Consider the following 13457-nt stretch of genomic DNA (forward strand, 5'->3'; position numbering starts at 1 on the left):
ATCTGAATCAAAAATATTAAAATAGATAGATGGTGGATAAATGTTAATGTCAGATCCAGATTACAATGCCATTCTCCTCATGCTCTTTCCAGAATGTTTTATTAAGTGACTAATGGGTGAAGATAAGACATTTAGTCATTCCAATTAGTCATAAACCATTTCTCTGCAAATATGCAAATCAACTACTTTGGTAGCTGGAGGTTGTTTTGTGTATATGGTGCGTATGACTACTAGTTATGTATTTTGTGTTTTTATTGTTGTCTGAACTGCGTTGGTGTTGTATCTGTGAATTCTTCATGTGTTAGGTGCATTCTGAAGCCTCATACAACTACATGACATCCCTGGAAGTTCACTTGAAATACACCTGGATTGTAACTTCTATATTGAAAAAAGCCATACAGTTTAAACCTTTTGAGTCACGTGTTCTTGTATAGTTAAATTATGTTTGTTGTATGCTTTGGTCGTTTTCGTTTACATTACATTGTACACTGAGAAGTGAATGAACAACCCGTTAATCAGGCGCTTGGTCGGGCTCACCAGGACGTCACTATCCTGCGCCACTATAACGCAGGACCCTGCGCGACGCCTTAGCGTCTGAATAATTTTGAAGGCGGGCTAACGTCAACATTTGAACAAAAACGTCGTTTTCTCTTTTTAATTCACACGATCAGAGTCCTTACGCTGAATTTGACTGAGTTTACGACTGAGCTGTCACTAAAAGCCAACGCTGTTCCAGCGGGATGTTGTTTTGTTGACGTTTGGAAAAGCCAACCCTGTAGGATCGACTCAACAAAACCTGTTGAAGGAGAAATCGAAACCTAAGGCGGCGTGAAGAGTCCGTGGTCCGTGTCGGTGATCAGAACACTTCCTCGCTGATAGACTTTACCGAAGAGACCCCTCCTGTGGACAGGAGGTCCGACAGACGTCTACGGGATTAAAGACCAACACGGCGACCGAAGAGTAACTCTGGTTATCTTTGTAATGACGTGAGTTATTAGAGGTATTAGGTATTAGAGGTATTAGATGTATTAGGCATTAGTGAGTCCAAAGACATGGAGATTAGGTAAATTGGCAGTCCCTGATTCCCTGACAATTTCTCCCTGAGTGTGTGTCTTTGTCATGTCCAATAAAAAGCAGTTGTCTGAGTGTGTGTTTGTATGCCCAGTGGTGGATGGTGCTCTGCCACTAGGATCTGTCCTCTCTCCCCTTCCTGCACCCCATTCAGTCCCCCAGGGGGCTGTGGATCCCGGTAGAGAGTACGCTGTGCGCAATTGGCTGCCGCTTCTCACAAGTGTGTTATGGGTTGTACCTGTGTTAAAAATGTAAAGCGACCTTGGGTATATAGAAAGGCGCTATACAAGTTTTATTAGGTTGTATTAGGTATTAGATGTATTAGAGGTATTAGAGTTATTAGAGCCGTGTGGGGTTTAAGACCAATGCGTATTTAAAATGGTAGATATAATTCAAATGTTTGCTGTCGCAGCACAGTGTAGTATGTAGTATTCTGTAGCACAAGTGTTAATGTTAAATTGGCTGTTTTTCATGTATTGGTGTGTTGACGGCGATGGCCGTGTGTGTTGTGTGTTCAGTTGTGCTGACTAACCCGCAGCCGTGATGAAGAGGAGTTCGGACACGAAGAAGGAGCCGATGAAGGTGAAGAAGACGCGCCATGAAGAGGCCAGCTCTGATGAAGATGAGGGCTCATCACAGAGAACCACCAGCCAGGGTGCGATGGATCAGACATCCTTAGTCTGCCCAGTGTGAACACGTTTGTCTTTTTAAAACACTGTTGAAGTATTAACAATCCTGCATCCGTTCACCCCTTCATGAACTCATGAACAGTTCAAACAAATACTCCTTCAACCATATGAACTTGGGTGCTGCAGATGTAACCAGTGGCCACAAACATATGGCAACTTCTTAGATGTACTAATTGCAATGTAAATCCCATTATAACGGTAGACTACCAACTTTTAACCAACTTTTTAAGATTGATCATTTAACATGCATCTTGTTTAAAGGGTGAAATCTATTTCTTCGACTTCACAATTCAAACAAGATGCATGTTTCTCAGAGCTGTCTCACTGATCATGTTTCTCAGAGCTGTCTCACTGATCATGTTTCTCAGAGCTGTCTCACTGATCATGTTTCTCAGAGCTGTCTCACTGGTCATGTTTCTCAGAGCTGTCTCACTGGTCATGTTTCTCAGAGCTGTCTCTCTGGTCTTGTTTCTCAGAGCTGTCTCTCTGGTCTTGTTTCTCAGAGCTGTCTCTCTGGTCTTGTTTCTCAGAGCTGTCTCACTGATCATGTTTCTCAGAGCTGTCTCACTGATCATGTTTCTCAGAGCTGTCTCACTGGTCATGTTTCTCAGAGCTGTCTCACTGATCATGCTTCTCAGAGCTGTCTCACTGATCATGTAGCTGCCACAAGATGTCGATTTGCACTTTTCTAGAGCACCGTTGAATGAGGGATTTTGTGTGTGTGTGTGTGCATGTGTGTTTGTGTGTGCTCACAGATTCCAGTCAAAGTGAGTCTCCCAGTGATGCTGAAGATCACAGGCCCAGCTTTTCCAGACCTTCAGTATCCCCGAATGCCCAGAGTAGTGATGCCCACCAGAGCTCCTCTAACTTCTCCATGTACAACAGTGTCTCTCAGAAACTCATGGTAATTCACACATGTAGGCAGAGTGATTGTTGCCAGTTTGTATGAATTAATTGCTGGTTTGTATTGTCGTTTTAATAAATCTTCTCACTTTGTTGTGGCCTATCGCATTATCCATTTACATATGCAAACACATTTTAATCAAACGTCTCCTGCTCCCAGGCCAAAATGGGATTCAAAGAGGGTGAAGGTCTGGGCAAGTTTGGCCAGGGCCGGAAAGACATCGTAGAGGCCTCAACACAGCGTGGGAGGCGGGGTCTCGGCCTGAGCCTGCAGGGCTTCGAGGGAGAGCTGAATGTAGAGTGGCAGGACGAAGCCCAGGTGCTGGACCATTGGCCCGAAGGACCACAACTTCTCATAGCACTTTTTAACACACTGCTCTTCTGGTTTCTTACCTTGCCATCATCTTTCTCATTTAGCCCAGCGCTTTCGAAGAGGTCATGTGGTTTCCAGAATGTTCGACGGAGATCCCAGACTCTGATGAGCTGAGTGACTGGATGGCTATAGGCGAGGTACTGTGGCATGACATTCATGGAGAAGTTCCAGCTATTGGCTGTAAGCCAACCCACTCACGGCCAATCACACACATGCATATAAATGTAGTGAATGCTATTCCTGTGGGTTGAGTGTGCGCGCATATACAGGTGATTTGATTTCTGTTGCATATGTGATGGTTGCTGTTGGGCACACATGAACATTTGTGTGTGTATGATTAGTGATTTCAGTTTGTGTGTGTGTGTGTGTGTGTGTGTGTGTGTGTGTGTGTGTGTGTGTGTGTGTGTGTGTGTGTGTGTGTGTGTGTGTGTGCACAGAGGAAGCTGAAGATCGATGATGAAACTGAGTTCTGCTCAGAGGAGCTACTGCATGTCCTGCTACGCTGCAAGGTGTGGAGTGTTGGACTACAGGATGTCTGATTCAACTACAGGACTGCTGCACTGTCTGATTAAATTACGGCCTACTGGAGTGTCTGATTAAGCCACAGTTTGCTGTGGTTGCACAGGTTGTCTGATTAAATTATTGACCGCTACAATACTGTGTGTGATTGTGTGTGTGCGGCAGAGTGTGTTTGATGATCTGGAGGGTGAAGAAATGAGACGAGCCCGCACACGGTCCAACCCGTACGAGACTATCCGAGGGGCGTTCTTCCTGAACAGGTGACCCGCAAACGCCCAGACGTTCTTACTCTTCTGATTACGTGAACCCAAAATATATCTCTCTAACACGCACACATTCCGTCTCACCCTCTCTCATTCAGAGCTGCTATGAAGATGGCAAACATGGACCATGTGTTTGACTACATGTTCACCAACCCAAAGGACTCCTCTGGGGTAAGATCCTAAAAGCCCTTCATACTAAGGGTCCCCCATGTGTTTAGGCCATACGTTTAGCATGTGTTTGTGTTTGTACATGCGCAGAAGCCGCTAATCCGTGATAAGATGAGTGAGCTGCTGTATTTCGGGGACGTGTGCGCGGGGCCCGGGGGATTCTCCGAGTACGTTCTCTGGCGGAAACACTGGCATGCTAAGGGCTTCGGCATGACTCTGAAAGGAGCCAATGACTTCAAGCTGGAGGACTTCTACGCCGCCCCCAGCGAGCTGTTTGAGCCCTACTACGGTACGGCTCCATGCAGAGCACCACAAACATAGAGACATGTGCTCAGCTGAGTGTAAAGAACTGCAACTGGACCTTGTGCTAAAGACACACCTGTGTGGCAGAGTGAGAGACGTGGAGTGTGGACCATCAGATTGCAGGGGAATAGCCTGTCTATCTTGACTTGTTTCTTATGCACACAGCGATTTCCCTGTTAAGTGTTGTTGATCAGTGGAGTAATGTGATGTATTACTCCAAATTTCTAGCTTCCTAAGGGAGATAGAACACTTAGTTTAGGTGAGTCCCGCGCTGTTGAGGTCTGAGATTTGCTCTTTCTGTCTACCCTCTGACCCCTGACCCTCATGGGTTGCTTTAGGTGAAGGAGGGATCGATGGTGATGGTGACATCACGAGGCCCGAGAACATCACCGCGTTCCGGAACTTTGTCCTGGAGAGCACGGAGAAGCGAGGCCTTCACTTCCTCATGGCCGACGGGGTGAGAAGCAGTGTTTGATGGTGAATGTTTAACATTCACCTTACTGTGCTCTGTTTGGTCAAAATCTGTTGACGGAGTTCTGTGATTGGTTGATGTATGGTAGTGATGCGTTTGACAACACAGGGTTTCTCAGTGGAGGGCCAGGAGAACCTTCAGGAGATCCTAAGCAAACAGCTGTTGCTGTGTCAGTGTCTCACGGCTTTGTCCGTCGTCCGCACCGGTATTATGTTTTCACTTATTTAACATTCAATGCTTGACTGCATTGCTGAGACGGCACACTTTAGAATTGTCATATTTCTCAATGTGAAAATGGGAAACTCTGTTCAAGACTCCGTTTTTGTTTGCTTGTTTGTTTATTAGGTGGTCATTTTGTGTGTAAGACGTTTGACCTCTTCACACCCTTCAGTGTGGGAATTATCTACCTGCTGTATCTCTGCTTTGAGAGAGTCTCACTCTTCAAGCCAGTCACCAGCCGTCCTGCCAACTCGGAGAGGTGTCTGTCTGTCTGTCTGTCTGTCTGTCTGTCTGTCTGTCTGCCTTCAATCCTGTGAAATTTGTTTTTTTTTTCTTTCTTAATGTGTAGTAATATTAATAAGTATTTGTATAGCACCTTTCATACATACATGCAACTCAAAGTGCTTTACAGAATAAACAGAAGAAAACAAATGTATAAAATAAGGTAATAAAATAATAAATGAATATTATTGAAGAAAACAATAAAATAATAAAATGGCAAAACAATTAAAATTATTGTAAGAATAGCAAACATAAAATGTAATAAAGTAAAATAATGAGATAAAGTAATGTAATAATTGAACCATTGACGCTCCCTAACTAAATGCAGTTCTAAACAGGAAGGTTTTGAGAAGTAATTCTGTTTCTACACTGTTGTAATTCTGCAATGTTGTTTTCTAAATATCAAAATGTATTGCAGACGTCTCAGCCGGTCTGCAATCTTGCTTAAGTTTTACAACAGATGGAGCGTTGTATGAGATCAAAAGAGTTAAGCATCCTCATGAATTCAGAAGTGATTGGATTTGTGGGTATATTCATGTGAATATTAAACTCCCCAGTAATTAAAGCATAATCAGTTAAAATCCTAGAAAGCATTTCTGCAAAATCTTCCAAGAAAGTCTGTATGTTGTCTGGGGGGGATGAAGATGTAAATAACTCAGGAAGCCACGTAAGCTTTGGATAGGGATTATCATTCTAGAACCGGGCCCTGTGTCATATCATTATGTTTGTGTGCAGGTATGTGGTGTGTAGGGGGCTCAAGCCAGGTTCTGATGCAGTCAGAGAGTATCTATTCAACGTCAACCTGAAGCTGAACCACCTACAGCACTCGGAGAGAGACGTCACGGACGTGGTGCCTCTGAGCATCGTCAAAGGAGACACGGACTTCTACCAGTCCATGGTGGACTCCAACGAGCGGTAGTCCTTCACACACTTCGCTCTCACTCCCCCACAGGGCCCGAAGAGCTCAAACACCACCAGTCAGAAAGCACATGGACAAATCATTAAAGCACCACTGCACAATGCCAACAAAGCCACCAAACAGGACGTGTTTAAGCGGTCTGAGCAGGGTATGTGCCGTAAAACACAGTAGCGCTTCACGCTAATGTTTACGATAGCATTCGTGTGGGCGGGCATCCATTCAATTACAGGCATGAAAATCTGTCACCTTTCGGCGAAATTCGCCGTTTTGAAGTTGAAAATGGTGACCTACGTGAATCGTGTAGATCCGATGAGTTTTTTGTTTGGGGGGGGGGGGGGGGGGGGGTCGGGAGATTATATGTATATATTTTAATTATCATATTGACTTAATAAGCAAACAGAGCACTTCCGAAATTGGCTATTTCAATGACAGTGGCCAGCAGTTTCCGCCCAGAACCTTCATAGAGGCCAAATAGCGTTTCAATCATACGAACGTTCTTCATTCGTGTTATTCATTTACTGCTAAGCGGGACGAGAAGCAGGACCTAGTGCTACACCGGGGGCAAGGCAGAAGAGCGAACATTTACCACTACATTTACCAGATCGTACATTTACCACTACATTTACCACATCATACATTTACCACTACATTTACCAGATCGTACATTTACCACTACATGTACCAGATCGTACATTTACCACTACATTTACCAGATCGTACATTTACCACTACATTTACCAGATCGTACATTTACCACTACATTTATCAGATCGTACATTTACCACTACATTTATCAGATCGTACATTTACCACTACATTTATCAGATCGTACATTTACCACTACATTTACCAGATCGTACATTTACCACTACATTTACCAGATCGTACATTTACCACTACATTTATCAGATCGTACATTTACCACTACATTTACCACATCATACATTTACCACTACATTTACCAGATCGTACATTTACCACTACATTTACCAGATCGTACATTTACCACTACATTTATCAGATCGTACATTTACCACTACATTTACCAGATCGTACATTTACCACTACATTTATCAGATCGTACATTTACCACTACATTTACCAGATCGTACATTTACCACTACATTTACCAGATCGTACATTTACCACTACATTTACCAGATCGTACATTTACCACTACATTTACCAGATCGTACATTTACCACTACATTTATCAGATCGTACATTTACCACTACATTTACCAGATCGTACATTTACCACTACATTTACCAGATCGTACATTTACCACTACATTAACCAGATCGTACATTTACCACTACATTTACCAGATCGTACATTTTAATTGTGTGGATTTAATTGGGTTATTAATGGTCAATCGTTTTCATATTTTGCGGTAAAACAAAGTTACTGCCGTTCGCTACAGCGTTGAACACTGTCAGATCTAGCCACAAGCTCTTGTGATAAATAGGTAGATAGATAGGCCTATTAAGTTCGCGTCAACCCCGTGTAGTTAACGGTGACATAAAATAAGAATCAAGATTTTTTCCTGTGTGTCTGTAGTTGTAACTGAAGATGAAGTTGTAAACTCTTGTCGTTTGAGTCTACCCTGTGATTTAGCTCATGTTATAAAATAAAAACACGTGAACCCTGGTATTTTTACAATAATTTTCGCCGCTGATGTATTTATTGGTTCATTAAGACGTAATGGTTTTGACTGAGCCAATGGCGAAAGCGGCTTCGTGCGTTTACGGATTGCGTTTACATTGAATCCATTGACATGACAGTCAAAAAATTTTTTTTATGGATTTTACTATATTTTACGGAGCCCGTAAGGTGACATCATGTAAAAAAATAAATAAATAACGCGTGGCCATGACTTATTAACGCGTGGGAACGAGATACTAACGTCGCCTTTCACACGCGGCAACAAAGTTTATTTTTTTCACAGCAAAGCAAGCAGATCCCAGGGATGCTCGCGAACTAACTGCCCAAGGAAGGTAAACCTGGCTTTATATAAAGTAATACTTAATTATCTTGTTCGCACGCGTCAGTAAGTCGTTCGCATGCGTTAGTAAGTCGTGGCCACGCGTTATTATATTTTTTACATGATGTCACCTTACGAGCTCCGTAATATTTGGCACCATCTGTCGCTGTATCCCCGTACACCAGCAGCCACCCCCAACCCCCCCCCCCCCCCGTCGCAGTATACCCATGACGTCACATGTCAACGCCCCCACCCCCACATGTCAACGCCCCGTCGCCGTATCCCCATGACGTCACATGCCCCGCCCCCCGGTCTTCTCACCTTTTTAACCCCTGACCCATTTTCATGCCTGCAATTAACGTGGATGGTCATTAAAAATTGCTGTTGCAAAGCTGTCTAGTTATTATAGGGTTTGGTATGTAGTTCTCAATCTAATCTCCAGCATTAATCTTTAGCTGGTGTTTAGAAGGCCTGGATGGAGGGAGACTTTGAAGGAGATCTTCCTCAGTTACAGTTGGCTTGTTTCTTTACTGTTTACTTTTTAAAATGAAATACTGAGATTTGCTCTGTATGAGGAAGCTGTCTTGGTAACTCCACAGTTAGAAGAAGGAACGGAACCTTCTCAGTTTGACTTGCGTGTGCCAGTTGCGTGTGCCAGTTCTTCTGCTTGTACGCGGGGTAAAGAACGTCTATGCTGAACCTCAGACCTGAGCTTGGGAAGGTAGCAGTGGTGTTGAACCCTACAGATTAGTGCAGCCGTGCCCATAGAACTAGAGTGTGTCTGCCGGAGCCCAAATAAAGCAAAAAAACAAAAAACGGCGTCAGGTCCAGTCTCTAGCACCGGCATCACATTGGTGCTAAATGGTCACACTAAATGAATGCTTCTGGTGTAGTTTCCCTTAGCAGGGCAACACACACACACACACGCCTAATTTCATTTCTTTGTTTCTGTCTTCCAGGCACTGTGCGGTGCAGATCAAAGCTCTGTCAAAAATTCATGCCTTCGTGAGAGACACGTAAGTCCTCTTATGCTTGCCACTGCTGTCTGCACTAGGAGGGCTGGGTCTTCTCTGTGTGCAGGTGTAATTGTTTGTGCGTGTGTGTGTGTGTGTGTGTGTGTGTGTGTGTGTTTTACTCTGCTTAGGACATTGTTTGAGGCAAGGCAGGCCGATATTCGCAAGGAGTGTCTCAGACAGTGGGGGGTGAGTATAAATACACACAAACACACACACACACACACACACACACACGCAGCTCTACCTATAGCCCGGGTCAGAGTGGCAGGGGCCAAGGGTCCAGGCTGCCCTGCGGGGCCAGTGTGTTTCGGCTGGGACACCCTGCACGGGTCCCCGGGCTCACTGACTGCTGCTGTCACCATGGTCATAGCGTACCAGTCTGCAGTGGTTGCCTGATGTATGTCACTGACAGTCCTGGGGTTTAGTCTCTGGTTCTCTGTGTCTGCAGATTCCTGATCAAGCCCGAGTTGCTCCTTCTTCCACAGATCCAAAAGCCAAGTTCTATGAGCTCATTAAGGTGAGTTGAAGGGGGACTTTTTCATGCTGTTGGGTTATATGGATAACATTACATGATCGAGCAATACATCAGTACAAGTGTCCGGTTCAGTGACTGCGAAATTGACATGCATGTATCCACTCGTCCACATTGGCTGTGCGTGTGTGTGTGTGTGTCAGGGTGCAGATATTCACAACTTTAACTGTAGCCCCACACCCCTGAGATCCAGTACTCTGGAGAAGCTGCAGCATGTACTGGACCATCGCTGTATCGTTGGTGGAGGAGATCAGATCTTCCTCCTGGGGCTTGGGGTAAGTGTGTGTGTGTGTGTGTGTGTGTGTGTGTGTGTGTGTGTGTGTGTGTGTGTGTGTGTGTGTGTGTGTGTGTGTGAGAGAGAGAGAGAGAGAGAGAGAGAGAGAGAGAGAGAAGAATCAACATGCATACATTCTTCTATTTAAATAACTCCCCTTTAAAGGGGATTCCAGAAAAGGGCTCTTACTTTGTATGTATGTATGTTCGTGTGTTAGAAATCACAAATTTACACGTGGGACGGCAAAGCCCCGCTGCGGTGGAGGAAACTGGAGAACTGGAAATTGGAGCTGCCCAGAGACACTCTGCTGAGCGTGGAGATCGTGCAGGAGCTGAAGGGGGAGGTGAGGTGGCATCAGAGGTGGTGTGTCACAGGTGTGTGTGTGCGCTTGTGCAACAGGTGACGTGTGTCTGTGTGTTTGTAGGGTAAAGCACAGCGCCGCATTAATGCCGTCCATGTCCTGGACGCACTGGTGCTCAACGGTACTGATGTGAGAGAGCAGCACTTCAACCAGAGGTCAGTCTACATCAGTCTACGGGGCCCCCGGTCCCAGCGTCGGTCTACGGGGCCCCCGGTCCCAGCGTTGGTCTACGGGGCCCCCGGTCCCAACGTCGGTCTACGGGGCCCCCGGTCCCAACGTCGGTCTACGGGGCCCCCGGTCCCAACGTCGGTCTACGGGGCCCCCGGTCCCAGCGTCGGTCTACGGGGCCCCCAATCACAATACAGAAAAAAAAACATCACTTTGGTCACTGATACCATGCCATCTTGCCTCTGATCTGAATTCGTGTCCAGTTATTCAAATTACAATGAATATGATTATGATCAATTCGGCTGTCTCTACAAAAGCGTTGACAACACGTCAAAGGGTGATTACGCAGGCTTAGTGGCTCATTTGTGAGACGTGCGTCTCGGGGTCTTCCTGCCTCGGAGATCCTGCAGGTGGTGACGCGTAATCAGTCCGCCGTCAGCTCACGCAGAGCAGGCCTGAGCTGATTGGCAGACGTTGTGATTGCTACCCTTGTGTTGTAGCACTGATGCCTGTTTCGTGGCCTCTAGTTTGACACAGAAGTTCTTTGCATCTGTAGAGCTTTTTTTTCTTGCGAGTCTGAGCTCGAGTTCTGTGCGTTTCAGGATTCAAATGGCAGAGAAGTTTGTGAAGGCTGTATCCAAACCCAGCAGGCCAGACATGAACCCCATACGGTACTCCTCTCTCCATTTATTCTTCCCTCATTCCTCTCAACACTCATTCTTCTCCTAAATGGACTGGGTTTTGTTCTTTTTAGGGTAAAGGAGGTTTACCGTTTGGAGGAGATGGAAAAGATCTTTCTGAGGTCAGTAGCAGGCTGCACTTGGTCACATGTGCTGTTGACCTCTGCCCTCTCTAGCTTGTTTGCATGTGGGTTCCTCGCTCTTCCCTCAGATTGGAGATGAAGGTGACGAAGAGCTCGGGCGGCATGCCACGGCTGTCGTACACCGGCCGGGATGACCGTCACTTCCTGCCCAGCGGTCTCCACATCATTAAAACAGTCAGCGGTGAGGGAGGCTGTTTGTGTGTGGATGTATTTAATGCTGGTGTTGAGAGCCAATGTGCTGAAGGCTTGTATTTGGCTGTCTGGGTATTGGTCCTGTTTTTTTTTTTTTCTTTTCATGTGGTTTTTCTTTCCTGTGTCTTTCAGACCCATGGACGATGGCATATAGTAAGAATTCAAAGAAGAAGTTCTTTTATAATAAACAGACAAAAACGGCAACATACGACATGCCCCCTGATGCAGTTGCTCCTTTTGAGTACGTTTCAAGCAACACTAGCCCAGCAATTTCACTAACACAACAGTTACGAGAAACCACACTATCTGGGGACATTACTGAACATAACGTCGTCTTCTTCTTCTACTTTCAGTGTGTGTTATCATGACAGACTTTTTTGGGCGTGGGAGGAAGGGGTCAGAGTTCACGACTCCCAGACCCGCATCGATCCCAAGAAGCTCTCAAAAGACCATGTTCTCTCTTTCATCCGAAAACACTGTCAGCGGGACGGTGACTGAATCCTCTCCTTTCCAGCAGAGGGCACTGTAGTTCGCAGAAGAGGAAGTGTATAAAAATGCCTGGTTTTTCCCCTCTGTACTTGGATTAAAACCGTAACTTTAGTCTGCTGTGGTGAGAAGCGCTTTTCTGAGTGTCTCTGCTCAGCCTTGCGGCATTCGGCCCTTTCCACACATCCAGTGTAAGAAGCCAGCAGGCCCTGGGTTGCGGGGGAAAGTGACTGCAAGGTTAAAACACTCCTCTGATCTCCGAGAGGCACTCAGCCTGAATGTAGTGTATAGCCACTGTAGCTCTGTGTGAATCAGACCCTGACACTACCAGACCACTATGTGCCCAGTCTAGCTTGGATACAGGGAGTCCACTGCATGAGCCCCACGGCTACACGTGTCCTCCTCTGTGTGCTTGTGTGTGACCTGTTGTTATCGCCCTGTTGGGTTGGTTTGCTTTTAAATGTTGTTTTAAAGCAGGCAGCGTCTCTTTAATTGGAATTAAATTCAATATTTTAAGCCTGTCTACAGCTTTGCTAATATAAACACTTCTGAGGTATTTTCTTCCCCGGTAAACAAATCGGGTAGCCATGTCCTTGTCTTGGTCGTGTGAATGCGTATGAAGTCGTAAACTACCCTCCAAACTACCCCCCCCCCCCCCCCTTTCTTTCTAAAGAGGCGTGGTCATCTGTGACTTCCACAGTGCCCTCCCCAGCCCCTTGATTAGAAACACACAGTAAGAAGTCACGTTTCTAAGTATCCATATCATTAATGTCGGTTCTATGTTGGTTGTACTATTAAATTCAACAGCCTGCATGTTGGCCATCACCTCCCATACGCCATTCTCCATCCTGTCCAGTGTTGAAGAAAACGAGCTTGTTCTGTACAGAAGCAGCCGGCTGTAGCCGGTAGTTGTGACTGTAGTCTAATGTATGAAAGTGTATCGACTAAAGCGTCAGGTGGGAGTGTGCATAATCGAGAGGTGTGGCATTTAAATGTCTGGAGCTCCACAGGTAGTAATGTTGGCTCAGTAAGCCCGTTTCCTCTGCTTCTGCCTTGTTGAGAGGGTTGTTCCTGGGCTTTGTGACCCACACCAACTGGGTCTTAAGTGTTTGTCATTAGAAGTCAAGCCCTTCAGTTCCTCTGATTTCATGGGCCTGTGTTTGGCAGTGAACCACTTAATTGAAACATGGAAGTTTTGATTTCTTGACAAGCTTACATTTCTGAAATGGTTAAATAACCATTCTGAAGAGATAAAGAAACAAACACGAAACCGTACATAAAGATCCGTGTTCTTTCTCCATTTTCAGCCTTTCGGCTTTGATCGCCACATCCGACATGCCGCTGTGGGCTTTTGTCCACCAGGCTTTCTTCAGTAGGAATGCACTGGCATGTCAAGGACGGGGGGACGGCGGTGGTCTTTGGTATTCAGGTGTAATGAG

The 13457-nt window shown here is 45.5% G+C and overlaps 1 protein-coding gene across 1 annotated transcript; it reads left to right on the forward strand.

Annotated features, from left to right (window-relative positions):
- The first annotated feature begins 549 nt into the window (after positions 1 to 549).
- cmtr1 (cap methyltransferase 1) lies at positions 550 to 12534 on the forward strand. Its single transcript, XM_077018735.1, has 24 exons — positions 550 to 986; positions 1590 to 1726; positions 2516 to 2664; positions 2824 to 2982; positions 3081 to 3173; positions 3474 to 3545; positions 3721 to 3815; positions 3917 to 3989; positions 4077 to 4275; positions 4628 to 4746; positions 4870 to 4966; positions 5107 to 5239; positions 5998 to 6177; positions 9126 to 9182; positions 9311 to 9368; positions 9631 to 9699; positions 9858 to 9989; positions 10206 to 10331; positions 10413 to 10504; positions 11120 to 11188; positions 11272 to 11319; positions 11409 to 11521; positions 11665 to 11773; positions 11886 to 12534. The coding sequence occupies exons 2-24, from the start codon at positions 1615 to 1617 to the stop codon at positions 12028 to 12030; spliced, it is 2499 nt and encodes an 832-aa protein (XP_076874850.1). The 5' UTR covers positions 550 to 986; positions 1590 to 1614; the 3' UTR covers positions 12031 to 12534.
- Positions 12535 to 13457: the final 923 nt, after the last annotated feature.

Source organism: Brachyhypopomus gauderio, chromosome 10 (assembly GCF_052324685.1).
Source record: "Brachyhypopomus gauderio isolate BG-103 chromosome 10, BGAUD_0.2, whole genome shotgun sequence".
Lineage (NCBI taxonomy): Eukaryota > Metazoa > Chordata > Actinopteri > Gymnotiformes > Hypopomidae > Brachyhypopomus > Brachyhypopomus gauderio.

Bases quoted from the DNA above. Each gene is read 5' to 3' on its own strand.
- cmtr1 (XM_077018735.1), top strand. From the start codon at position 1,615: ATGAAGAGGAGTTCGGACACGAAGAAGGAGCCGATGAAGGTGAAGAAG. The intron at 9,700-9,857 runs GTGAGTTGAAGG...TGTGTGTGTCAG, and splicing joins AGTTCTATGAGCTCATTAAG to GGTGCAGATATTCACAACTT. The intron at 9,990-10,205 runs GTAAGTGTGTGT...TTCGTGTGTTAG, and splicing joins TCTTCCTCCTGGGGCTTGGG to AAATCACAAATTTACACGTG.